Here is a 26841-nt window from a genome sequence, read left to right on the forward strand (position 1 = left end):
AACGGGGGCGTACGCCTTTTTTTTGTGACACTTATGCTGTTGATAATTGTCACAAAAAAGGCGTACGCCTTCCGTTTTCAACAAATCAGGGCATATAATGATATCATTCGAGATGATGGTTGGCTAAGAGCGTGCTATGCGGTGAAGTTCGTTTTTAAGAGTGTACATTGTGTCTCTTTTTCGCCCTCATCCCGCACTCTTAAAAATGAACTTCACCGCATAGCTCGCTCCTAGCCAACCCTTATCTCGAATAATATCGTTATCTGCTCTGATTTGTTGAAAACGGGGGCGTACGCCTTTTTTTGTGACACTTATGCTGTTGATAATTGTCACAAAAAAGGCGTACGCCTTCCGTTTTCAACAAATCAGGGCATATAATGATATCATTCGAGATGATGGTTGGCTAAGAGCGTGCTATGCGGTGAAGTTCGTTTTTAAGAGTGTACATTGTGTCTCTTTTTCGCCCTCATCCCGCACTCTTAAAAATGAACTTCACCGCATAGCTCGCTCCTAGCCAACCATTATCTCGAATAATATCGTTATCTGCTCTGATTTGTTGAAAACGGGGGCGTACGCCTTTTTTTGTGACACTTATGCTGTTGATAATTGTCACAAAAAAAGGCGTACGCCTTCCGTTTTCAACAAATCACGGCAGATAACGATATCATTCGAGATAATGGTTGGCTAGGAGCGTGCTATTAGGTGAAGTTCATTTTTAAGAGTGCGTTCGGAACTTGTTTTGACTTTTTTTCCCCCACCTGACTAACAACGCAAAAGAGATTTTTCTAATTTAGTGTCTCTGTGAGCCCCTGAAGTACTATACAATGATTTCTTTTTCGATTACTCCAGGGAAGACGTCATACGGGATGAAAGGGGCTTTTTTTATTCAAGAAGCCTTATAGCCAGTTCATCTGGAACCGACCATCCTAAAAATACCCCCTCCCTTTTACACCGTAGGTAAAACCCGTGAGATTTTCCAGCCGGTATATTTTCTCTCCGTTTTGACGCCTCTGTTGACGCCAAGTATTCTTATCGCTGTTACAGACAGCCATTCAGAGCAGCCATTAGAACAAGTGCGTCACCGGGCGGTACTTTCCAAAGTTGTGCACGTGACATCCCTTTCTCAGGGAGGCCCTCCCCCCTCCCCTGGCTTCAGTGACAGACGGGAACGACTGGAGATGGGAGCTGCTTGTGGGCCACTCGGATACTACTACTTCGTACTCCTGCAGTTGCTCTTCTGGGGGTCATCAGGTACTTATCTTTCAACACACCATCCGATATCTACCCCCCCTGCGAATCACGTTTTCGTATTGTCTCAGTCACACTCTTAAAAGTGAACTTCACCGCATGGCACGCTCCTAGCCAACCATAATCTCGAATGCTATAGTTATCTGCCCCGATTTGCTGGAAACGGGAGGCGTACGCCTTTTTTGTGACACTTATGCTGTTCATAATTGTCACAAAAAGGCGTACGCCCCCCGTTTTCAACGAAGCAGGGCAGATAACTATATATCATTCGACATTATGGTTGGCTAGGAGCGTGCCATGCGGTGAAGTTCATTTTTAAGAGTGCACCATACACTCTAAAAACAGATGGTGGTGGTGGTGTTGGTGGTGATAGGGCTTGCTCTAAAAACAGAACTTCACCGCATAGCACGCTGTGCACCAACCATTGCCACGAATGATACGGTTATCGCTTCTGATTCGAGGAAAGTGGTGGGCGTACGCCTTTTTGTGGCAATTTGGATATATGATAATTGCCACAAAAAGGCGTACGCCCTCCTAACCCCTCGAATCGGGAGCGATAACCGTATCATTCGTGGGAATGGTTGGCGCACAGCGTGCTATGCGGTGAAGTTCTGTTTTTAGAGTGTAGTTGCGATAGTTTTACTCTGTACGCTGAGTTACAAAGTACGCTAAGTGCGATTTTTTCCCCAGATATTTATGGCCAACTCCACTGGTTGTTGCAGTGGAAAAAAAGATTGCACTAACCCGATACACTGGTAGCGTTTCATTGGTCGTTCCGTACGTTTTTTACCCCAACCACATTGCGCTGCATGAAAACGACCAACGAAATTGGTATTCGAGCCTGAGTCTGGGTGGCTTCATCGTTATTTCGTTTCATTTCATTTATTTCACCTTAAATGGACCTTGCGGGACTTTTCATAAGGGAGTGGAGTAAATTGACAAAATAATATGAACATTTACATCAGACAGGCCTTGATCATTATGCAGCTCACCTGTCAACCTGTTCGTGGTTATGCCATTTTATCTCGCTTGCCATTCCGTATAGCTCTTGAATTCTGCGCACCTGATTGACTGATCTCGCCACACGCTATGAGATCATCTCTGGCAAACGCAAAATTGTACCATGTTAGAAAATTTCTCGAGTACAAGTTTCCCACTTACGATGGTTTACGGTCGAAATATTTGTGAAAACCGACACGCATATAGAGATGCATCGAAGAGTTTAGGGAAGACGCTCCAGCGCCGTACACTGTTAAAACAGAACTTCACCACATAGCACGCATCCAGCCAACCATCATACCGAATGATTCTGTGTCATGATTCGTTCAAAACAGGGGGGAGGCGCCTATCTGGGAGAAGATGATCCGTCCCAGAGGCTCCTCCTCCCATTTTCAACAAATCAATGCACAGAATGATATCATTCGGAATGATGATTGGCTAGGAGCGTGCTATGTGGTGAAATTCTGTTTTAAAAACGTAGTACGGATTAGAAAATACTCACTCGCGTGACTTGCAGATATGAGGCGTTTTAATTGTAACGAACCACTTTGCGGGACGGTCCCTCTAATCTGCTTATCTAATTTAATTATTTTTTTTTTCAACACGTATCAGATTGGCAAAAGATTGGCATTCATTTTTGGACCAATACTGGCGTCCCTCCGAATCCAGCGGAAACCCCAAGCTATCATCCTTAGATTCCATCCACGGTTCCGATTATAGGGTTCTCACCAAGTTCTCAAAAGTTAGCCAGGGTAGATATTTCTTAGTTGTAATTGTAATTCAAAGTAATTGTAAACGCGAGTTGTTATTCAGTCACAGGCACGTTCAATAGTCGGCATCTTTTACATAACATTTGAAAGAAACATTCGTAATCGTATACACTCTTAAAAATGAACTTCACCGCATAGCACGCTCTTAGCCAACCATAACCTCGAATGACATCGTTCTCTCCCCTGATTTGCTGGAAACGGGAGGCGTACGCCATTTTTGTGACAATTATGAACTGCATAAGTGTCACAAAAAAGGCGTACACCTCCCGTTTTCAACAAATCACGGACGAGAACGATGTCATTCGAGACGATGGTTGGCTAGGAGCGTGCTATGCGGTGAAGTTCATTTTTAAGAGTGTAGGAACTACAAATTACCGCCGTTCAAGTAGTTTCGCAGATTGTATTTTTTTGAAACGCACTTAATTTTAGTAATACGTTTTGATTTCAGATTTACTATTTCTAAACTTTAGTAAAAGTTTAATAATGTCCAACATGAAAGATAGTGCGGGAGAATGCCCGAACACTAGCGCCCGTCTTATAGACACCGAAGAATAAATTACAGGGGGGAATAAGTTAAAGTCAATAAAGAAAAATAACCAGATATTTGTAAACATTTCTACAGCACACGGAACGAAGACAACGATACACGATTCTTGAGTGACTGAGTCATCGAAATCGAAAAAAAATGTTGCCCCTTTTTTTATAGACATCTTTTCCGCACGGATAATACAATGGCGTGTTCTCCAAGATCTATTGGTCGTTCCTGTAGAAAAGATAAGACCCAATGGGAAGCACTGTGCTTTCCCCATGTGCGCAGAAGGTGCCGATAAGAAAGAGGAAGGAAGTCGGTAAAATGTTCGGCAGGGCAACCATCCAGACGTCTGCACGAAAAGCGACTGACCCGTTTGAAGGGTCGTTTCGAAGCACATCAAACGAGTTTATTTTAAACCTCGCCCCCAACTCGAGGGGGGTACCTATGGTTGCGTCCGCGTCAGCAGCATGTCGTCCTTGGGTCCAAAAGAGAGACAGTACGACGCCACAACAGCACTCATAGACAAGACGGAGACACGTCTTGCTGGAGCTTGCCAAAGTGTCGACCTTCGATATATATAAGAGACGACACCGTTTTGGAAATGGGAGATGTGCGCACTTTGGACGGAGGTGGAAACCATTTCCAAACTTTCCAAGAAATCACGTTGTGAATGTTGACTGATACGCACTAAACAGCTTATCAAAACCTTATCTCTGTCGTATACCTGTGCACTTCCGCGTTACCAAGTTATTGCTACACTGTTAAAACAGAACTTCACCACATAGCACGCTCCTAGCCAACCATCATTCCGAACGATATCATTCTGTGTCCTGATTTGTTCAAAACATGGGGGAGGTGCCTATCTGGGACAAGATAATCTGTCCCAGATAGGCGCCTCCTCCCATTTTCGACAAATCAATATACAGAATGATATATTTCGGAATGGTGGTTGGCTATGAGCGTGCTATGTGGTGAAGTTCTGTTTTAACAGTGTAGCCAACCGTCGTCCCGAATGACAACGTTCTCGCCCCTGATTTGTTGAAAACGGGAGGCGGAGCCTATTCTGTGCCGTGCATAATGAAACAAAATAGGCTCCGCCTCCCGTTTTCAACAAATCCGGGGCGAGAACGTTGTCATACGGGACGATGGTTGGCTAGGAACGTGCTATGTGGTGAAGTTCATTTCCTCAGACGCTTTCAGACATATGTCGGCACAGTTCCCTTAGAAGTCGGCCCAGGACGCACATTCCCCCAGGGCGTCAGTCGTGACGTTGCCCACATACGTGAGGCCGACAACGGCAAGCCCTATCACCATCACTCCCCCCCCCCCCTCATTTTTAAGAGTCTAGTTTATTGCACAGCCAAGATCTCGCGCGATCCCCCTCCGTCGCTTTCATGTCTTCACCTCCTCGCCCGTTTTTTGCCGTGACGTTTTTATCGCAGAGAAAGCAGGTACGTAGTTTTCCGTCTCCACGATGGCGTAAGGGTTCGTAAACAGGGAACCGGCCTCCGGGCAAGCGCGCACCGATAAAACGTCACTTCCCGTTTGTCTGCTGAGATCTCTCGCGCTGATCGGCGCCACCATCGACGGTCGCTCGAAAAATAAACAAATAAAAAATGGCAGTTTTAGAAAAGTACAACAGTAAAATAAAAAAGTGTAAATAAGGAGTGTGGGGCCCATAGTCCATAAAGTATGAAACGGAGCCATACATATAGTGGGTTACGCTCACTCCGTCTAGTAAAATAACATAACATTATGTTACTTAGCGGAAAAGGGTAGTGTGTACGTGTTTGTAAGTGCTCAGAAGTCGCCATACCAGCACTGTTTCGGCCTTTCTGGGCCTCTTTAGCAGTGGCGACGTTTGAGCGTGTGGCTTATCACATCACACCTTGACGGGAGGATATCACGTGACCTTCTGACGCCACCCGCTCAAACGCACTGCTGAAGAGGCCCAGAAAGGCCGAAGCAGTGGCGACGTTTGAGCATAACATCGTTATGTTGTCTTCGTGACGGCCATTAGGGCAAGACTGTCAAGAACTGACAGACTGGAAACTGTCCATCGACACCGTTTTACCCGAATAAGTTAAAGGTACTGTAAAGCACGAGAGCTGCAATCTCGCAAAATTTATCTATTTTGATAGCCTGAGCTCTCAGCACTCATTTGTCACAATTGCGCAATTCGTAGTTTCCAGACATTTAAATTGAATATTACGGGCAACACTGCGCCGAAGCCGCCACGAACGGTGCAATGTTCGTCAATACGGCAGCAAAACTACATTGCATGAGCGCAACACTGTGTCTAAAACAAAAGAAGTCGTCTACGTGTCGGCTACGAAGTCATCATGAACAGCAAGCCAGTCGGGAACATAGATCACTGTTGCTTGACAAATTCGGAATTATTTTCTACCAGACGTCGCCCAAAGTCGATTTACCGCGATTTTACTTGCAAATTTAAAATTTCGCAAATAATTTAAAATTTAACGTTTCGCATTTCCTCTACCTGCGTACGTTCACTGAGCGCCTGGTTCCGACACTCGCGACGTGCGGAGCCTATGGCTGCGTTCCAATACCTCGCGCCCGCGAAGCCGCCTGACTAGGCAGCTGAGTAGACCCCTTTGCTTGTCACTATACGCTCTGCAAGTAACCGAGCGTTCTGCGCATATCTCCTCTCCCGGTTACTCCACTCGGGAAGCCCCATTGGCTACGGCGGTGCCCTCCCTCTTCCCTCTCAGTGCCTCCTTTCATGCGCAGAGACGCACTTGCACAGCGTATTGGAACAGGCTTGCCTAGCCGAGGCGCCTATGGCGCCATCTCGTTGCTCACGCAAGAAATGCGTACGGCGCAAGCGCACTTCCGGTTAGACCGCTAGGCAGTCGACTAACCGAGGTATTGGAACGCAGCCTATGTCTATCCGCCGACCGATTTGCCGGAACTCGACTTGGGGAGTGATCGGCTGATCTCTCCGCGAATGCCGTTTACGCAGATCCGGCGCCTCGATCATACTCTCATGCACGGAGGAGAGATAAGATGCAGGTTAGCTGGTTGTACATGCGATTGTAATGAACTTCGAAGAGACGTTGTTGTCCTGTCCTGTGTATGTCTCTTCCTTGTCTCAGAGTTCCCTTCCAGCAATTAATAACCTTTCTGCAAACATGTCACAAACATTTTACAAACAAATTTGCAGACCGTCACGGAAAGTGTGGCGACATTTAGCGGCAATGCCAAAGGTTTCGTCAGCGTCAGCAAAAGTCACTAACAGCTGTCGCTGAAAATCGCAACACCTTCCGTGATAGTCTGCAACTTTTCTTTTTTTTTTTTGTTTTTTTTTTTGGTACAAGATGCTACAAATAGCCATACCCAATGACTCTACACTAAGGCCACAGGTATGAAACGCTCTGACAATAGAGTCATGCGGACACACGGCTTCTAATTGGACAGACGACAAGTCGGACGATTGAAGCCCGCGTTCCGCCGCCATATGTCGGCACAGTTCCCCTAGAAGTCGGCCCAGGACGCACATTTCCCCAGGGCGTCAGTTGTGACGTTGCCCACATACGTGAGGCCGACAACGGCAAGCCCTTTCACCATCACCACCACCACCACGCGTTCCGAGAGGGGGAAAGCTCCAAGATCACCGGCTCAGGTCGTCATGGTCAGATGTCATATGTTATCCACCGTATCCCCTTCATATCGATTGTCCTCATTCTCTTATCTGGTGTCTATCGTTTGCGCGCCTTGCCTCCCCATGAAAGTCTTTTGCCCCCCCCCCGGAAAGAATCCTGGGAACGCCCACGATTAAAAGAGGTTAGTACTTCATTCATGGTATGCACTCGTACGTAAAATACTGTCTTCGTTCGGTGAGTTCGGTAAACAGCAGGCAAGCACGTTCCTTACAGACAGTGTACTTTAACAGTTGGTTGCTTAGAAACCAACGTCGACATTTCTAATTTGCAAGCCAAATTGAAGTAAAACAGCTGGAGGCGACGTCTGGTGCCAAACTAATCCCCAACTGGTCAAGCAACAGTGATCTATGTTACCGACTGAATCGCTGCTCCTGATGGCTACGTAGTCGACATGTGGCAAACTTCTTTCGTGTTAGACTCAGCGTTATCCGCATACAACGAGCAATGCCCATGATGGTGACCACTTTGACACAGTGTTGCTCGTAATCTTCAATTTTAATTTTCTAAAAGCTACGAACGCAATTGGGACGAAAATTGAGTAATGAGGGCTCAACCTGTTGAATAGGTAAATGATATAGATACATCTTTTGGGCCTTTGTTGCTTTATGGTACCAACGGGAATAGACGACAGTAGTGTAGTAGACCTCTAGTAGACCCGGTACAATAACGTTAACAAAAAGGGGAGGGCAATCAATCTATTATAACAATCACTAAACACAATAGATTACCGCTGGACTGAGACGTTACATTGCCTGCGTAGACCTATGATCTCGCGGCAGCGTCAACTGGCAGGATGCCAAATATTGCGTTACACAAAAGCCTCACCTATTTTCGGTTTCCGCCTCTCACCACGAGAAATCCCCTGCCATAATGATGGCGCCATTTTTGAGTAACAGGCATCAGGGTACGATATTCAGGGTGTTTGATACGTAGTCGGTGGAGGATTATGGGACTTTCGACAATTACCGCCCTTTAGAAGGGCTTTGGACAATTTTTAATTGATCGAAATTTATTTTTTCAATCGAACTTTGAAGACTGCCAAACGAACCACTTTGCTTTCACCCCCCCCCCCCCCGACTATGTTGCTATACCGCGTGCATAGTTCTTGTTGGGTCTGCGATTATCCCTGGAGGACTTTCCTACTTCTTTAAAAAAAAGGTGAGGTTGGCATGGCAATTTTCCAAGTTCGATCGAGAAAAAATAGATTCCCCTCAATTAAAAACCATCCAAAGCCTTCCTAAATGTCGACAAAAGATTCCAGAAGGTAATTGGCGAAAGTCCCACAATCCTCCAGCGAGTATGTGGCCAGTTCGAATTTCGCATCACTTTAGGTGAAATACCCTGTAGTATTATCTCCACGCAGCACTTGCCGAAGGAGTTGACCGTGAACTGGCAGGGAGTCCCGAGCAAACGACGAGATTAAACGAAAGGTTGGAAGAACTTCCAGAGCACATAAGGCATCATCCAGTTCTGGCTCAGAAACACCTATGGATCGGAAAGCCACCCATGCATTACAGGAGGGATACCAAAGATAGGTAATGAACGATATAAATATACCCTTCGTACCCGAAAAATATTCCACAGAGCGTTAATAAGACAATGTCCTTCTACCAGGCGCAACTGGATGCTGCACAAGAGGGACGGAGTGTCGTTGCCTTCGGAAGAAATCTGCCAGACGACGACGCAGTGGGAACAGTTGAACCGCACTCAAGACTATGACGGTCGTCAAGTGGAAATTGTTCAGGACGAGATTCAGCAGTACGTCTTTTCCTACCGCTGCGTCAGCACAAAGAACGCCTGCAACGCGATCTCTGCAACGTAAGTATTCCATCATCATGATCACCCCTGCCGTCTCCCCTGCCAGGAATTTTCCCGATGTGTGTGTGGGGGGGGGGGGGGGGGTCCGCTGTGGACAAGTGCCACGTGCATGCTGGGATTGGTCCATTGAACCCTATGTTCAAGTCTGGAATTGAGTGGGGGATCCGGACCCGTGGACATCCCCCCTAGATCCGCGCCTGGCCCTTCTCATATCGTAGGCTATGTGCGTTTCTGAGTTAAGGGCTCTACGGTTAGGGTGGCGCCACCTGGAGCGAAGACGCCAGGGGCGCCTTCCATTCTCCCCCCGTCGGAATTGCTCTGGTGCAACCGAGAACACGCGCACGATTCTAGGTGAACTGCGTGGCACGCGATTGGGGTTTTTGATGTGCACATCCTTTAGAATACCCTGAACTACTTCCGAGAGCCTGGGAGGGGGTGATGACGTCGCTCAGTGACGTGGAGGGGCCCCCGTAAGCAACACCGCGCATACAGGCCTGATTAAGTTGCGCTTCAGGACGCCGCCGAACTGCTCATGGCTGATCTTTGGGGCGCAATTTAACTGTGACAAGTAGATGCCTGAATCGCAAGATTCTCCTGCTATTGATGAATTAGTAGTCTCTTCCTTGCCTCATAGGATCGAAGCAATGTGGACAATCCATCTTCATGCCTATTCTTCAGTGTGTTCTAGACATGGTTCCAGAGAACAAAACTTTTCGGCGGCGCGAAAGAAGAGCATGCGGGCCAATTAGGGCTCATATTTCCATGGAGAGTTGTCCTCCTCAAGCGACAATGTTGCCAAGTGGGGGCATCTTACGTGCCATGAGCCATGATCTGGCTGCGGATTTCATTCCCCCATGACAAATTCATTTTCTGCAACTTCTACGTCACATAAAGTAACACTTTGCGAAACTTGTAGGTTTCAAAGACACACACACACACACAAAAAAAAAAGACTGCCAGAGCACTGATATCACTGACTTCGATGACTTGCAGGTACGACAGCGAGTGCACAGAACGCAAAGGTTGGATGTATCTCTACTACCGGCCACTAGAGGGAGATGACAGGAACGCCCGCTGGGGCTACGTCTCTGTGAATCATCACTGTGTGTGCAAGGTGACACCCAAGGGAGTGGTTTGAACTGTAGCACTTGGTTGGCGTCTACAAAGGGACCTTCAAAGTGATCAAATGACCGTTCGGCGGCGAACACAAATGCTCCATCAAAACGAAGGACTTCTCCATTGGTTTTGTGTTTGATGTTTGGCACGAAATCCTTCGCGGCTCAGTGTTTGCGGATGTCACACCTGGGACTGGGACTCACTCGTTGAATGTTTCAGGCAACTCGCATAAAAGCGCCGTTTTAGCCGAAAGGTCCAACACATGCGCCTTGGATTTCACGTTTTTTTGTCGCAGTATCATACACTTTGCCCGACCAGGTATACCAGAGTGCCCTTCACTATACCCATTGAGGATACCCATCTGCAGACCGACGTGTTTTGTGGGAAACGGGTATGTGGGAAACTATATACAGTCAACCCTCGATTTATGAACACCCTCGGTTCCCAGAAAAATCGTTCATAAATCGAGGGATTTATAAATCGAAAATTCCGTTAAGTCAGTACTATCGGGTGACGAAACAGTATTTGCGAGTATTTGCTTTCGACCAGGCCTTCTGCTATACACTTGGTCGTCCCTAATGCGTCCCCGGAAAACCCGTTTGTTGTTCGGATTTCGAGGGGTTAAAAACCCTGGGTGCAATACCTGGAAAAAGATTCGTCCGTTCCGGCATCATTCATAAGACCACGGAATAATCCATTTGAACATTTCTGTTGACCTCGGGACCACCCGTTCATAAATTGAGGGCAAAAACGCTGGGCAACTCCTAGTTGGTTCCCAGAAATTCCATTCATTATTCGGATATCGAGATTCATAAAACGAGGGGAAAATGCATGTAAAAAGTTTGGTTCCTCGTGCTCCTGTTCATAAAACGAGGGAATTCATAAATCGAAGGTTCATAAATCGAGGGTTGACTGTAGATGGCTTTCAGTGTGGCATCTATCAGCAGTATTAGCCTGCAAGCCAGTTATCGTGCAAGTTGCTGTGTGGCACATGTACTTAATATCGTGTGATAGCTCTTGATGGTTTGATTTCAGTTCAGGTTCCTTCACACGCGTTAAATGTGCTCAGATTACGTGCTTCCCTTGCGAACGTATTTCGAACAAACTCCACCTATGCATGCTGTGTACACTCTAAGGAAAAAAAAAAGTGTAATTTTCTACTTTTTTGGGTAGAAGTTTGTCGTTAGAGATTCTCAACCCTTTTATGGTAGAAAGTGAGGGGTACAAACACTTCTACCCCTTCATTTCTACCACACTGGTGGAACAGTCCTACCCCTGAGTGTGAAGAGAATTCTACCCTGTTAGTGGCAAAATTCTGCCTAGATGGTGAACTGTTATTCCTCTGGAGGGTCTATCTTTTCTCTCCATACGGAAGACACCTCTACCCCAGTAGTATAACTAGAAGTCCTATAGCCAAGGGTCTTCTCTAAACCAAGAGAAGTCTGTTCCAATCCCATTCTAAGCCACAATCCAGTTCTAATCCAACACAAGCCAATTCTACGCCATCGGATTGGTCGCCATTAGCTCCGACCGCTTCACGTTAATTGCCCGTGCTAAGCCTACAGATCGTTGATTGGTTGACCGTAGCTCCGCTCCTTTATGCTAATTGGCTCCGCGCACTTCACGCCGATTGGTTCGTGCTGATCGCCGAGCTCCCCCTTTATGCTAACTAACCAGCTCCACTAATTCGTCCATTTAAGCCTACTGATCACCCCCCACATTTTCCAGACTTTTTAAGCGCTCTGATTGGCCGTCTCCAATCTAAGCCTATCGATTGGCCCGGTCCACTGATTGGCTGACTAAAAGCCTTCACTAGCGCCCGCCACATGGCGCGCTCGGCAGTGGCCCAGCTGTCGCTCTATCTTAGATGTCCAAACTTACCTCGTTAGATGGCGCAACTCTTTACTATCTCTGCGTACTTCATGCTGACTTCTAAGCCGTGATTAGAACTGGATTTTGGCTTACAATTTAATTCATTTAATTAATTAGAATTAAATGTGTTAGAAAAAAGCACCAGTCAGCAAATGCACCAATCAGCGTGAAGGAACCAAGTAATTAGCGTATGGGGCGGAGCAAGCAATGATCAGTAGGCTTAGCATGGGCCAATCAAGTGGGCGGAGCTAATGGTGACATCACATGGCTTAGAATTGGCTTGAGTTGGATTTGAATCGAATTGTGCTGGATTTGAATTGGAGTGTGTTCGCTTATAACTGGATTGTGTTGGATTAGAACTGGATTTTGGCTTAGAATTGGATTAGAAAGAAGTGGTTCTTATACAGTCTGAGTACTACTTAACCCAAGGATGAGAAATATGTCCCCTTGACACTAAATATTCTACCATTCTCGGAAGGCAGTTCTACCGTGAGTAGAACTGTTCTCCCTTATTGGAAGATATTTTTTTACTCGAAATGGTAAGCATCTCTACTATTATTTGTGCTGCACCTTTTTTTTCTTAGAGTGTATGCTTATTGTGTATCAGGTGTATTGTGTGCCGTGTATTGGCTCCGCATAACATCAGTAGGACAGGGTTTGTCCGCCGCAGGGGTTCAGGTGGTGATACCCACGCTGATTCACAACACCGTCTCCTTTCGCTCATTATCACAGTTGTCTCGTGGCGTAAAGCCCCTAATTATTATTATATCTCGTGTCGTCTTTTGCTCCAAGTACTCAAGCAATGGAGTGTTATTTGTACATTTTCTCACACGGGGATGTCAGCTTCAACCATGTCCTAACCTAACCAAAAAGTCGTAAAAAAGTATAACTGTGGGACAGCTTGATGTACCCTTGCAGTACTTTTTCAAGTACCCATCACGCATTATGTACAACTTGTGTCTCAACCGTTGGAGCACCGCACACACGATGGGTCCAGAAAACTTCTCATTCTTTCATGGCACACCATTCACATGACTGTAAATAAATTAAATGTTGAAAGTGAGTGTTCAGACGTTTTGTGTCAAGGAGGAGTTTGAAAAGCATCTGGGTTAACTCGGTCTTAAGTAACAACATTTTATTCACAATTGTATGGAGCATTTTTTAAAACCTGGGACGCCTAAGACCACATGATCCAGTCAGCTGCAACACATTCGGGTTACGAACTTGTGCACAAAAACAAATACAAAAACAAGTTAAGAGGGCTTCAGAAGAAGTTTAACTATCAATTTCCTTACAATTAGGTTAAATCTATGGGGAACATAACGTCTTTTTCGTGCACTGAGGGTTCCCCAATAGGGGCATTTTAATAATAATAATGAGAAACTGAGATCTACCAGATGCAGGGGCATCTGATAAAACATTCTGCAGAATGCCATACGTACCATTTTGTGTATAGTATAGCCTAGGGCAGTGGTTCCCAAAATTCGCCGCCCTGCATCCCGTGCACGTATATAAACGACCCCGTCGCGTATTTTGTATTTTGAGCACTGAGTAGCAAATACAAAAAATATATACATTAAATATCGAGCAGAGTCAAAAAAGTATCGAGTAGAGTACTAAAACAACGGAAAAAGTATTTAAAATACTGCATTTTGATTACGTACGTAGTTACGTACATGTCTGGCCTCGATGGACGCTGTGGCCTCTAGTGAGAGTGAGTGGACCTCGTGCACAAGTCAAAGCGAGCCCGTGTGAAAGCAAGGCTGTGTAATTCATCGCGTCGCGTCGCGTACCCCGCGTGTCATTTATGAAAAATCTCCGGGTCTTCTGCAACGCGCTTCTTGGGAACACAGAACAGCAGGTAGTTTGTGGGCCATTTCGCAACCGCCCTGCGGGTCGCAACCCACATTTTGGGAACCACTGGCCTAGGGTAGAAAGAGCTTTTGAAATGGACATGTGATGAAATACTCTCACTTATGGAAATGACACATTGACCATAAAAGTGTAATGCAGTGAGGAACCACAGCAGACGGAATGAAGAAACACGGGCAAGTCCGAGAAGCGACGAGAGAAGCTGTGAGACTTTTCTTTATGTTCGTCTCTTAATCTCGAGGAATGTCAGAGTGTCCAGGGGATACCTTCTTTAGTATGGACTTGGATCTACTTCCATCATGGTGTATGAATTCAGAGCACGTAATGGTTAGCTCCAAATGCATTTCCTTATATCTTCACCTATAGATGAGCTTTATTAGTTATCGGCCACTTTGATATCATTTCACAGGTCAGAAAGAATCATCAAACCAATGGGTTAGATAGCAGATTTGAGCGTAACCAGTTATAACAAATTACGTTTCTGGAAAATCGATTACTTCTGTTAGGAAGTGATAATATTTCCGATATGGTATTTCTTTGTTGTCAGAACGTGATAATTTCACTCTATGAGCCAGGGATCTTGGATGGTGCAATGAGGTGACTTGATAATGTACATGTATTATGATATATTTAATATTCATAGCTGTAACCATATCAATCATTGCAATTCTACCCTATCATTATACACACACTTCCGGAACAATAACTTGCTCCTTCACTCAGTCACTTATTCCGACAGTTCTATTTCCACTTTGAGAATATCCCGCAAAGAGAAAGCTGTAATTACTGCCGAACTCCTTGTAGTTTTCGTTCACATTGACAGACTATATACACTGTTAAAACAGAACTTCGCCATATAGCACGCTCCTAGCCAACCATCATTCCGAATAATATCATTCTATGTTCTGATATGTTCAAAACAGGGGGGGGAGGCGCCTATCTGGGACAAGATAATCTGTCCCAGATAGGCGCATCCTCCCATTTTCAACAAATCAATACACCAAATGATATCATTCGGAATTATGGTTGGCTATGAGCGTGCTATGTGGTGAACTTATGTTTTAACAGCGTAGGAAGCTGAGATTCCCTCCAATCACGACGACTCGGGAAATTCCGGTGTGCCCATTGGGTGAAGGGGACTCCTGCTTGCCGAATCCACAAGCTTCGTTTTATGATGTGTCCGGGCTAACAGTAATACTTGAACCGCCCGTTCCCCGTTACAAAAATATTTCGCACGTTGATAATTGTGCGTTTATAATAAACTCGTAATCAGTCACAAATGAGCATTTGTGGAGCACACATTAAATACGCAGAGTGACTTTGTTCCGCTCACCAACGCTATACATGGACAACAACAACACGATTGAGATCAATTTACGGGGAGGGTCACCATATCACGTGACATAATCCCGCACATTCAAATGCTAGATGATGCAGCCGAGAACACTGAACAGCAGAGTTCCGCTGCGTGTATAGTTACAAAAACAGTTGATGGCGAAATGATTGGCGTCCAGAATATGATCACTGTGGAACGTCCTCGTTGATCGTGGTATGATCGGCGGTGCTGGAGCGGGAACTGGCCTTGCGAAGCTTTTCGGCTTCGACGAAGACCTCGTGGGTGACAACCTGTTCTCGCTTGATCCTTTGCTGAACCGACCGAGGCACGTCCGGGATCACGGCGGCCACCAAGCCGGTCACGCTGAACACGACGTGCTGTTGCAGCAGGACAACAATTCCGGTCTTAGAGAGACACACACTTTAATTGTCCAAAGCAATGGGAGGAACTGCATGAGGGGGAGCAGCTAGTTCGTGGAAAAAGAGACGCGTCACGTAGAGAGGCGTATCAGTCGTAATCAGACTTGTACACGTTACTAGAAAAAAAGTAATTGATTACCGTTACCTTGTACGAAAAAGTAATTTTTTACCGTTACAAATTGCATGCCAGAAAAAGTAATGAAGTAACGCCTTGAAAAGTAACGCGTTACTTTGCCAATTACTTTCGATATCTGAGAAAACGATATAAAAAAAGATAGAAAAAAGATATAGAAAAAAAGATATCCACACACACACAAAAAAAGGAAACTCAGCGTCGACATCGTTGGGATGTTACGTACAAGTCTGGTCGTAATACAGGTCTAATGTATTTGTGGGCGATGGAGGCTTATTCACTTTGTTTTTTTTAGTGGGAGGGGGGGAGCGCACTGGCAAGAGTGTGCAAATCAACGGCATGAACGGCTAACTCTTGACTGTCGGCTCTGTGTTTTCAAACTTTATAGAGGGAATAATTTCGCTGCATTTTCACTGTTATCACTCGGGCTCTCGAAACGACGTCCATTAGCCTGTACAGCTTGAGAGAAAAGTGTAATGGAAAACGGTACTTGCGTATTTCTTCATCGGTGTGACCTCCTGCTATCAACCAGGAAGAGATGGAACAGGAAACGGGTGACCAGCTATCCTTTCCATCTCTCACTATGTCCCTGTTTGTCGCTAGGGTGTCGCTCCAATACGGAAAAATGAGGCAACCCAGTGTTCCCTAAACTTTTGTCCCAAGCTGTACAAAAAAACTGACGCTGCTCCCAGAATGAGAAAACTCTTCAAAATAACGATATGGTGGCACAAAAGCTAGTCTGTTCCGCATAAAAGCAGCTTGATTCAATAATAAACAGTGCACGGAACAGTGCTTACTTCGAAGACGACGACGAAGAAGAGGCGAGCAGCAAAAATATGCCAATAGGTCAGGCTCAGTTCGTACTGATTCGGAGCACCCGGAGGTTCCCGGTAATCAATATACCTAAAGAAGAGAAAAAAGCTCAAGTGATCGTCGGTATACTGGCCTCTTAGTATAGGTTATATTCCTTTATTGGACTCGAGCTACTGGAAAGAAAATACTTCTGACGTCATCCTCGTCGTCCTCATTCAAACACAGGAGCACTAGAGTGGACCCTCCTCTCGATGCGGGTCGCTGGAGTCGATGACGTACGATGACTCTCATACGCCACGACTCAGACCCACAGCGCCTCAACACATTCCCTTTGGGTTGAAGATGAGATAACAGATGCAGCCAACATGACCCGTAAGCAGAGATCATGACTCAGCTCTTCGTTTTGCTCACTCATGCTCGGTTTCCCGTCGCTGGCTAGGCTGCAAGTTCTCTGGGTGCTCACGGAGTTGCCTCTGATCCTATTTTGTCGTCTCATCTCACAGATCTTTGCGTTGTGAAGAGCGTGATATGAGGAAAGTTGGGCTTACGTGTGGGTGAAATGAGGTTAGGAGAGGGCAGTAAGGTAAAGTGAAGTAGGTTATCATTACATGTGTAAGGCAGTGGTATATCTGGTATGACATCAGACATGAGACTGCTGCGTTACTCGCTCATGCTCCGTTCAACCCCAATTTGAGCATCATTTCAGCTCACTCACGCTGAACTTGTTCATCACACTGAGCATGAATTAGTTCTGCTCACTCATGCTCAGCTCATTCGCCACACTGAGTATTACAGAGGTAAGCCTGCACTCTTAAAAATTAACTTCATCACACGCTCCTAGCCAACCATCGTCCCGAATGACAACGTTCTCGCCCTAGATTTGTTGAAAACGCGAGGCGGAGCCTATTTTGTGCCATTATGCACGGCATAGAATAGGCTCCGCCTCCCGTTTTCAACAAATCAGGGACGAGAACGTCATTCGGGACGATGGTTGGCTGAGAGCGTGCTATGTGGTGAAGTTCATTTCTAAGAGTGTGCAAGACGAGCTAAGGGATGTCATCCCTATTTATTGCTCGTCGGTATAGACTGCATGTATTTCTGCAGCTGCTCCCGCATTTCAATAAGGAGCACTCAAACAGAAAATGACCTCATATAGACGATGTTTTAACGAGGTCTTCACGTGTGATCACAGTAAAAAAAAAATTACCTAATCCTGGTGCAGTGTTTGCCCGCGACTGCAGCTCTATAGCTATAGAGGGAGGAGTACCTGCATTGCTTAACGATGATGCCGTCGAGTGTTGCATTCTCCGGTCGATTTTCATCGTCGTAGTCGGCCGTGTCGAATGTGGACAGTGTGAAGTTGACGAATCCCCGCAATGAATTGTCCTTTGTGTGAACCAGGCGGTACAAAAGGCGAGGGATGAAATCACTCGTGTAAGCGATCAGGAACGCCTGAAAATCATACTCTCCCCTTCATCCTCTATAGGACATTCAATGCCGATAACATACATTACATATAACGGCGAATATTGAAACTCCTTTGAGGATCACTTGCCAGGCTCCTGAAACACGAGCTATAGGATGAGAAACAGGAAAATCGGGAGAAGTGGTATAGTACCTATATTTGAGACTCTCTGAGCGAGTGGCCTGCGCAATTGCGACGTGTACTTGTAGGCATCCAAACGGATCTCCACGATGTTGTTGAGGAGAGCGAACAGCGGGGCCAAGGGAAAAGCGGCCACAAACAACGTGACGAACCCGAACTGGATCGCTGCACAAAAGTGATAGAGATATATTTAAACCTAAATCTGAGTAGCCATCTTTCTAGGCTTTACTCTGTGGAAACAAAAACAAGGGTTTCGTTGGGTTAATCAATAAATACCACGTTGGGTGCAGTCAAAATTAAAACGACTTTCGAAGGTCTTACTCAACGTGTCGGACGGACATACCCATTTCCAGGTACTCGTAGAAGAGAGAGAGAGTTGTCCATTGTTCTAGGTCGTAGTCCAACTCCCAGCGCGCCAGAGCGGTATTCTTGTTGCCTTGGCCTTGACGCCTCGACTTTCTCCACCAGTTCATCACCAGCCTGACAACACAGAAAGTGGCAAACATGATAGCGAACCACTTGTGCATCACACTACAGTAAGTGTTTGCTCCATTGAGAGTTGGAGAGTGAGCACATTATAGGGTTATGTAGCTCTCTTTTTACCAGACATGGTCATGACCACGACATGAAAATGCCCTTATAGGTATTGAAATACTCACGGCTGCCCTATTTCCTGAACATTGCTGATGACTTGTTTGCCCACCATAACAATGGCCAGTTGAACGCAAACTTCGTACAGGCAGCCCCCTTCACACTGAAGTTAAGAGAGACATTTTGTGCAGGTAAATGCATTTTTTTACGGTACAGCCAAGCCGACCTTTTCCTGCTCAGCTTATGTTTATCGTAAAAAGTACGTCCCTCCCAAGTCTGGCTATTAAACGATTCGAAACGCCATGTCCAATGGGATCAACGCCAAGTTTACAATTACGGCATGTTATAGACAGTTTTTTCCTTGTAGGTCCACATGATCTCATTGGTCAACTTAAAATTGTTGCTTAGCTTTATACAAACGTGCTTTGTTAAGAGATAGGCAAAAGAGAATATTACGCCACTGGGAGGAATAACGGTTCATCTGCGCTCACCGTATCCAAGCTGTATCCAAAGAGGGTGCCCGGCTTGCCCGGATGGCCGTTAAACCTTGCACGAAAATGAAAGTCTGTCAGACAAGGGAACAGTACCAAGAATCGTCTCAGGTCAACCGATTTTGCCCCTCCGTGGAAACCATTGGAAACCATGTCTTCCATTATACGCGAGGACACCCATTAGAACACATACGGGCCATATGGTCTAGTCCCTGTCCTTGAATGTACCATCCAACACCCGAACGAAAGAGACCAACGAACCAACTGACGGAATGATGTTACCCCGAATCATGGCTGCGTATACCTTCGTAGCGTACATATGGGAATGAGTTTTTTTTTGTCCTAGTTGTCTCAAAATAGGATAACGTCAATGTGGCTCTCAAAAGAAGCCTGCCCCTGTGCGTGTATGAAAGACCGTATAGTTACCTCCCTTTGAAGAAAGCAATGTAGATGAGCGAGGAATATGTGTTGAGGAACGTGAAGAGAAACATCTTGAAGGTAAAGCTGTCCTCGTATTCACTCTGAGTACGTGGTCGCTCTGGGTGGGTTAAAAAGAAGTCAGAGGCCAAACCATCATGTCCGTTGCACTCACCAACGTCCGTCAAACGCGTCGCAATTCTGCAGTAAACCTGAAACAATAACAACAACAACAACACCCTCAACGTTCAAGCAAGGCCATGATATGCACGACAAAACTGTGCCGCTAGCGTTAGCGGGTAAGAAAATGGTCGACATTCCCAGCGTCCAATGACAGTGTCTTCTCTATGAAATGTAACGCTCTATGCACTGTTAAAACTGAGGGGGGGGGGGGGGGGGGGGGGTGTCGAGGTAGCTTGCCGTTGTTGGCCGCACTCAAGTGGGCATCGTCACGACTATGGCCAAAAACTGTTAAAACTGAACGTCACCGCATAGCACGCTCCTAGCCAACCATCATCCCGAAAGACAACGTTCTCGCCCCCGATTTGTTGAAAACGGGAGGCGGAGCCTATTCTGTGCCGTGCATAATGCATAAAATAGGCTCCGCCTCCAGTTTTCATCAAATCTAGGGCGAGAACGTTGTCATTCGGGATGATGGTTGGCTAGGAGCGTGCTATGTGGTGAAGTTCATTTTTAAGAGTGTATGATATGGGCGGCATGTCTTTTTTTATTTATTTAGATCCGTCTCCCTCTACAAAAGATGGTGGTGGCCCCGGATAAAAAGCTACTATTATGCAGCTACACTCTTAAAAACGAGCTTCACCGCATGGCACGCTCTCAGCCAACCATAATCTCGAATGATATCGCTATCTGCCCTGATTTGTTGAAAACGGGGGGCGTACGCCTTTTTGTGACAATTATGCTGTTCATAATTGTCACAAAAAAGGCGTACGCCCCCCGTTTTCAACAAATCAGAGGCGAGAACGATATCATTCGAGATGATAATTGGCTGGGAGCGTGCTATGCGGTGAAGTTCATTTTTAAGAGTGTATGATATGGGCGATATGTCATTTTTATTTATTTAGATCAGTCTCCCTCTACAAAAGATGGTGGTCGCCCCGGATAAAAAGCTACTATTTCTGCAGCTACACTCTTAAAAACGAGCTTCACCGCATGGCACGCTCTCAGCCAACCATAATCTCGAATGATATCGCTATCTGCCCTGATTTGTTGAAAACGGGGGGCGTACGCCTTTTTTGTGACACCTATGCTGTTCATAATTGTCACAAAAAAGGTGTACGCCCCCCGTTTTCAACAAATCAGAGGCGAGAACGATATCATTCGAGATGATAGTTGGCTGGGAGCGTGCTATGCGATAAAGTTCATTTTTAAGAGTGTACTCTGGAGCACGTTAGAAGCGCTTACCCTATTCATAGCTAAAATGATGACCAAGTTGAGGAGGGAAGCAGTGATGGCGGTCGTCACGTGGGCTAGAGCCCGCCAGTTCTGGTTACGCGACAGCAGCGCCAACAGTATGATGCGGTACGCGATGATGCCAAAAACGGTGCAGATCACAAGGCACATCTACAGGGTGAAACGGGCGTTAGGTGTTCATCAGGCAGCCAATGGAACTTACCATAAAGAGAACAACGGAGTTGGCGCCAGAAATGCGGGCTATCTTCTCCCATAACGGAACGTAAGGTTCGTATTGCTGTGGACGAAGGAATTTCATCATCAGTATGCAATGGAGACACAAGATGGCTTCACAAGATATCAGTGATGGCCAGTAGTTAACTACATGTAGTTAAACTACCAGCTAGACTACCTGATTGTAGTTAAAAGGTAGTTATAAGCTACTTTAAGAACTGTAGTGGCAACTACTAGTTAGACTACCATTTCGGGTAGTTAACTATAGTAGTTAGGTGACTCCAGGCGCCAACTATCACTCTTAAAAATTAACTTCACCGCATAGCACGCTCCTAGACAACCATCATCTCGAATGATATTGTTATCTGCCCGGATTTATTGAAAACGGGAGGCGTACGCCTTTTTTGTGACACTTACGCTGTTCATAATTGTCACAACAAAGGCGTACGCCTCCCGTTTTCAACAAATCAGGGTAGATAACGATATCATTAGAGATAATGGTTGGCTAGGAGCGTGCTATGCGGTGAAGTTCATTTTTAAGAGTACTTCAGATTTTGCGGCACGATTGTGCTTCCGATTTTTACCTTGAGCTACTTGGTTGACAAGAACGGAGGTGCAGAGGAATTGTGCCGTCCATGTGTACTAATAAATATTCATTCTTATCACTGCTTGTGATTCATATTTAAGTGTCGAAGAACACTATAGAATGGGATTGTTGTTGATGGACAACGTTAAGTACTTATAGATGTAGTTAAAATTCATTGCAGTAGTTAAAGAAGTAGTTTTAACTACCTTCCCTGAAAAGTAGTTGAACTACTAGTTAGACTACTCCATCGCGAAGTAGTTAGTAGTTATATAGTTAAACTACTGTAGAAGTAGTTAGTGGCCATCACTGCAAGATATATTCACATTGCATTACCATGCATTCATTACACTTGGTATCGCAATATGGCATGGTCAATGTCATCATGGTCAATAGTGGATCATGGTCAATGTGCGGAACTATAAACGTTAACATGATGTGTTTATCCTCATTCCTTCAAGAATTTTGGCTTCGCGTTACGTGAAGTTATTACGCGCATCAAGCGTTCGTCCGCTAGCAATGGACCAGGAAGCCTTCAGGCCTCCTGAAGGTGGCCTTCAAGTAGACGTGTGCGCAGATGGAACTTTGATCGACCAGCGGCGTCATGCCCATTTTATTGCCGGCGGCGGAGGCATTAGCGGACCGAACAAACACAAGTCAAAAACAGCACTAAACCGCAACCTACCCTCATCGGCATCAACAAAAACAAATTCCACTTCGCGAGAGGGCTGTAATGCGCGACGAGGCCCACGGGGCGCCGGTCTGGATCGGAACTGAAACTGAACCCGAACCTGGAACCGCTAAAAGCCCGTATTTTTCGCTGAACCGGAAATGAACTGAACCAAAATATTTTTTCTCGCGGCAAACTGAACCGTAACTGAACCGATATAAATTTAGGCCGTTTCCAGTTCGCGTAACGGGTTCAGATGTAATGTGCGTTGTGAGTGATCGGAAATACGATTTATACAGCTGATTTAGCCGCATTGCAAAACAAATTCGAGAACGAAACTGAACAAACAGAAACTGCAACCCTAGTGCACGAGGTATTTCCTCCTCGCAGCAATTGCATTCATTCAGTTGTGTCAGTTTTGAGGATGTCCTTTTGGCAGTTATGGGCTTCCTTGTACGCGATTTTTGTCGTCCAGCAATCCCAAGTTTTCATTTTGGGCTGTGAAAATATCGTCCAGTCCCTGAGCATGATGGAACAGGTTGTATACGATGAGTGCACATGGAGAGTGCAGTATGCTACCGTAACGTTGCACCTGAAACGTAGATCTCTACCACGCACTGTTGCTGTGAACCACGGCTGTGTCGGCAACGACAGCAACAATTTGCATTGTTTGAGAACCGTAAGGATGGGCTTACTGATGCCCATGCATTGCCCATGGCAATCGCCCCAAATCCACTTTCCTGAACCGGTTCGAACTGGTTTAAACTTGTTCGAACTGATATTTTGCGCTGCTGCGGAGCTGAACCCGAACGGAACCGAAAAAAATAACGGTTCCGGTCCCTGGTTCGGAAACAGCGCCGGCGTACCGAAAATATCCGGCGCGGCACGGCCGCACACACGTCTTTTAGAAGGCATGCAGGTGCGCTGCCGTCGCAAGCGAATTTACGGTACGCAGACGTGGACGACGCGCCGTTTTCGGACGCACGTTTTTGGACGCGAAAACGTATCTCAGCCCTCGCGAAGTAGGATTTCGGTTTGTCCACTTTTTGTTCGCACCGCTGACGCCGCCGCCCGTCAAAGTTCCATCGGCGCACACGTCTACCTTGGAGAGGCCCACGCAGGAACAGTGTTGCAAGATAGGAAGAGTCATTCTGAGAATTACAAATTCTCTATGAATTCACCAGCACAAATAGAAACAATATGTTGCAAAATCAGAAATCATAATAAAAAGACACGCATACTTTCGTGGAGACGACCGACCTACCATGGTGACTGGATTTAACTTGTAAACCGTCGCCTTAGCTTCGTATTCAGGATTGACAATTTCCTGCACAAAATATGGAACGCATTATCCCAGTGCGGTCGAGTAGATTACAAACACGAAGTGACATCAATACTGTTCTGCGACAGCGAACAGCAATTATTTGTTGTTGGATTCATTTTTGCCTCTTAACGCTGTAGCCCTGTAGTTTCATGAAACCGCGCGTGTCCAAAAATGAACGATTCTGCGACGTCAGAAGAGTCTTGTGATGACTGAGTTCATCTTCAGTGCCTTTCACAATTCAAAGTAGAACACACTGATTGTGTCAAGTGACAAAATCACGTACCTGCGACGCCTTCCAGAGTAGCAGCGCGAGAAAAAGAAAAAGAATAGGGCTGCTTCAATTATTATCTCAATTAGGGTCTCAGTTATTATCCCTCACCTTCACTGATAGGTAAGTTCCCGAACATAAGAGACCACAAAGACTCGAACAGAGCACATAAATGAGGTGAAAATTTAAAAATGATATATTTGTGAGGTCACCGTCAAGTTACCAGAACACAATGTACGCAATGTCTGACTTAGAGCACTGCACGGGCCGCATTTTTAGGCGCAGGCTGAGCCCGGCCTTCCTTTGATTTACCTGCTGGGGCCCGGCCCAATGACTCCATACCCAGCCCGTACCCGCCCCAAGCCCGAATAATTTCTAGTTTCCGGGGTCCGAACCCAGGTGTGAGATGTAGTAATGTCAACAAGGTAACATCTGTAGCAGTAACCATTATCAGTGTCACATAGCGTTGACAACTCGCAATGTTACGGTCTGGTGGTGCCACGTGGCGACAACATGTAATTCCGTCATCAGCACTTCTTATCGTCTTTGTTATTACGCCTGTTTGGGACGTGGTGCGAGTCGCTCGTCGTGAGTCTGTTAAGCAGTGCGCAAGTGCACGATAAAGTATGGCTCTGCCGTTCTAGTCATCATCGTCTCTGCTTGCCATGCTCCAGCCCTCACAAGTGGCGCAGTCGACATTCGTCAACCTTTGCCTTCTGCCCCGTCATGCAACAATGCATGATGAAAAGCAACATAATCCAAGGACCAGGGTTAGGAACTATGACTTCCAACTCTGTCAACCATGGCTAACTAACAGAAGGGTAACACAGCTTCGAGCCTGACGTAGGACGGGCAATGTACGGGCCCACGCTCAAAACCCTGAACCCGGGCCAAGCCCGTGCAGTGCTCCCCCGTTATTCTTATTTCACAACTGGGTGGCTTGGAAAACCACACTGAGTTTCCCCGCATAGCACGCTCCTAGCGTGCGATAACGATATCGAATGATATCGTTATCTGCCCTGATTTGTTGAAAACTGGAGGCGTACGCCTTTTTTGTGACACTTATGCCGTTCATAATTGTCATAAAAAAAAGCGTACGCCTCCCGTTTTCAACAAATCAGGGCAGATAACGATATCATTCGAGATAATGGTTGGCTAGGAGCGTGCTATGCGGTGAAGTTCATTTTTAAGAGTGCACGTGACCAAAGGTCAAAACATGTGTCAGGTGAGTGCGCTCGCAGTAGCTTGTGTCATCTTATTAGTTCAGGTGCTTCATTCTTCTTATCTTTCTTAATCTGAATCGATAAACAGGGTGTTTGCTCTAACGTGCCCAGGAATTTTATTTGAAGCGAGCGACAAAAGAGAAAACGAGCGCTACTTTTCAGCTACTTGACTGAAAAGCAGGTGCTATACTAGTGAAGAAGTACATGTTTCTTACTCAAGTAGCAGAAACGTACCACTTGCTTTTCTTTTATCGCTCGCTTTAGATATGATTTCTGGACACGTTAGAGCAAACACCCTGTAGACATACTGCGCCATGGAGTCAAGTGATCATTGAAGCACATTGAGAAAACATGAAAATATGAGAAAAATGCATGCTTCATGAACGTACTTGATGGGACACGAATCCCTACTCGTACTTGGAGAAGCAAATCAATTTTATGAAGACTAAGTATAGGGGCTAAAAAATAAAATAAAAAATAAAATTTTTAAGAACTAAATAAAAAGCGTCACGGTGACCGTCGCGGAGAGGTCATTGGTCCGATTGTCGAGGTAGAGCAAAGTGGTACACTCTTAAAAATGAACTTCACCACATAGCACGCTCCCAACCAACCATCACCCCGAATGACAACGTTCTCGCCCTAGATTTGTTGAGAACGTGAGGAGGAGCCTATTTTGTGCCATTATGCACGGCACAAAATAGGCTCCTCCTCCCGTTTTCAACAAATCAGGGGCGAGAACGTTGTCATTCGGGATGGTGGTTGGCTAGGAGCGTGCAATGTGGTGAAGTTTATTTTTAAGAGTGTAGGGAACACTCCTCCCCTCCCTATACTACTGATGCGCACTAAGTGAAGTCTGAGCGCATGTGAGGCCATCAGGTCGTCATGGCAACCCGGTGTATGGAAACGTGCAAAACTGTGATAGCTGTACGTACTTGATTCTGTGTAGGATCCAGCACAACAGCAGCAAAAGACACATTGTTACAGACAATAAATCACAGCAAATGAACTAGTACACGAACAAAACAAGTCAAAAGACAACTTTTGAACCCTCTAGAACTACGCCGTGCAATCACACATTTGCCACATAATAAAAAAATAAACGCAAACACACACTCTCTATCGATGAAAGATGAAAGTCACTGAAAAGGTTAGCCAGCTGTAGGACCCACATCTTCTGGATTGCCGGTCCAGGGCTCTACCAATTGAGCTAAGCTAACACGCCTTCTCAGCGACTTCCAGGGTGTGTCATCTGAAGGGACAAACCAGCTGGCTAACCTTTTCAGTGACTTTCATCTTTCATCGTTATTTTCTTAGGCAAATTGAGGCTTTGTATATGTATTTGTCCCTTCTATGTTGTTCCAGCCTCAGAACACCAGTTCTTTTATGCTCTCTATCGATGTTCACCAATAC

General features: G+C 45.8%; 2 protein-coding genes across 4 annotated transcripts in view; one reads left to right on the forward strand and one right to left on the reverse strand.

Moving 5' to 3' along the window:
- The first annotated feature begins 1140 nt into the window (after positions 1–1140).
- On the forward strand, positions 1141–13101 carry LOC135400128 (uncharacterized). Its single transcript, XM_064631865.1, has 4 exons — positions 1141–1251; positions 8596–8767; positions 8847–9050; positions 10044–13101. The coding sequence occupies exons 1-4, from the start codon at positions 1179–1181 to the stop codon at positions 10186–10188; spliced, it is 594 nt and encodes a 197-aa protein (XP_064487935.1). The 5' UTR covers positions 1141–1178; the 3' UTR covers positions 10189–13101.
- Positions 13102–15200: 2099 nt separating this feature from the next.
- Positions 15201–26841, reverse strand: part of LOC135401584 (anoctamin-4-like) — a 43985-nt gene continuing 32344 nt past the window's right edge. For all 3 annotated transcript variants that reach the window (XM_064634083.1, XM_064634082.1, XM_064634084.1), the window contains 13 exons: positions 23881–23943; positions 21353–21427; positions 21142–21300; positions 19892–19928; positions 19726–19837; positions 19300–19354; positions 18877–18971; positions 18561–18697; positions 18230–18382; positions 18121–18173; positions 17879–18063; positions 16596–16701; positions 15201–15623 (listed from right to left, as the gene is read on the reverse strand). In XM_064634083.1, coding sequence (XP_064490153.1) covers positions 15432–15623; positions 16596–16701; positions 17879–18063; positions 18121–18173; positions 18230–18382; positions 18561–18697; positions 18877–18971; positions 19300–19354; positions 19726–19837; positions 19892–19928; positions 21142–21300; positions 21353–21427; positions 23881–23943 — 1422 coding nt within the window. In that variant the 3' untranslated portion in view covers positions 15201–15431. The remainder of the gene's footprint in view (positions 15624–16595; positions 16702–17878; positions 18064–18120; positions 18174–18229; positions 18383–18560; positions 18698–18876; positions 18972–19299; positions 19355–19725; positions 19838–19891; positions 19929–21141; positions 21301–21352; positions 21428–23880; positions 23944–26841) is intronic.

Source organism: Ornithodoros turicata, chromosome 7 (genome assembly GCF_037126465.1).
Source record: "Ornithodoros turicata isolate Travis chromosome 7, ASM3712646v1, whole genome shotgun sequence".
In the NCBI taxonomy this organism is placed as follows: domain Eukaryota; kingdom Metazoa; phylum Arthropoda; class Arachnida; order Ixodida; family Argasidae; genus Ornithodoros; species Ornithodoros turicata.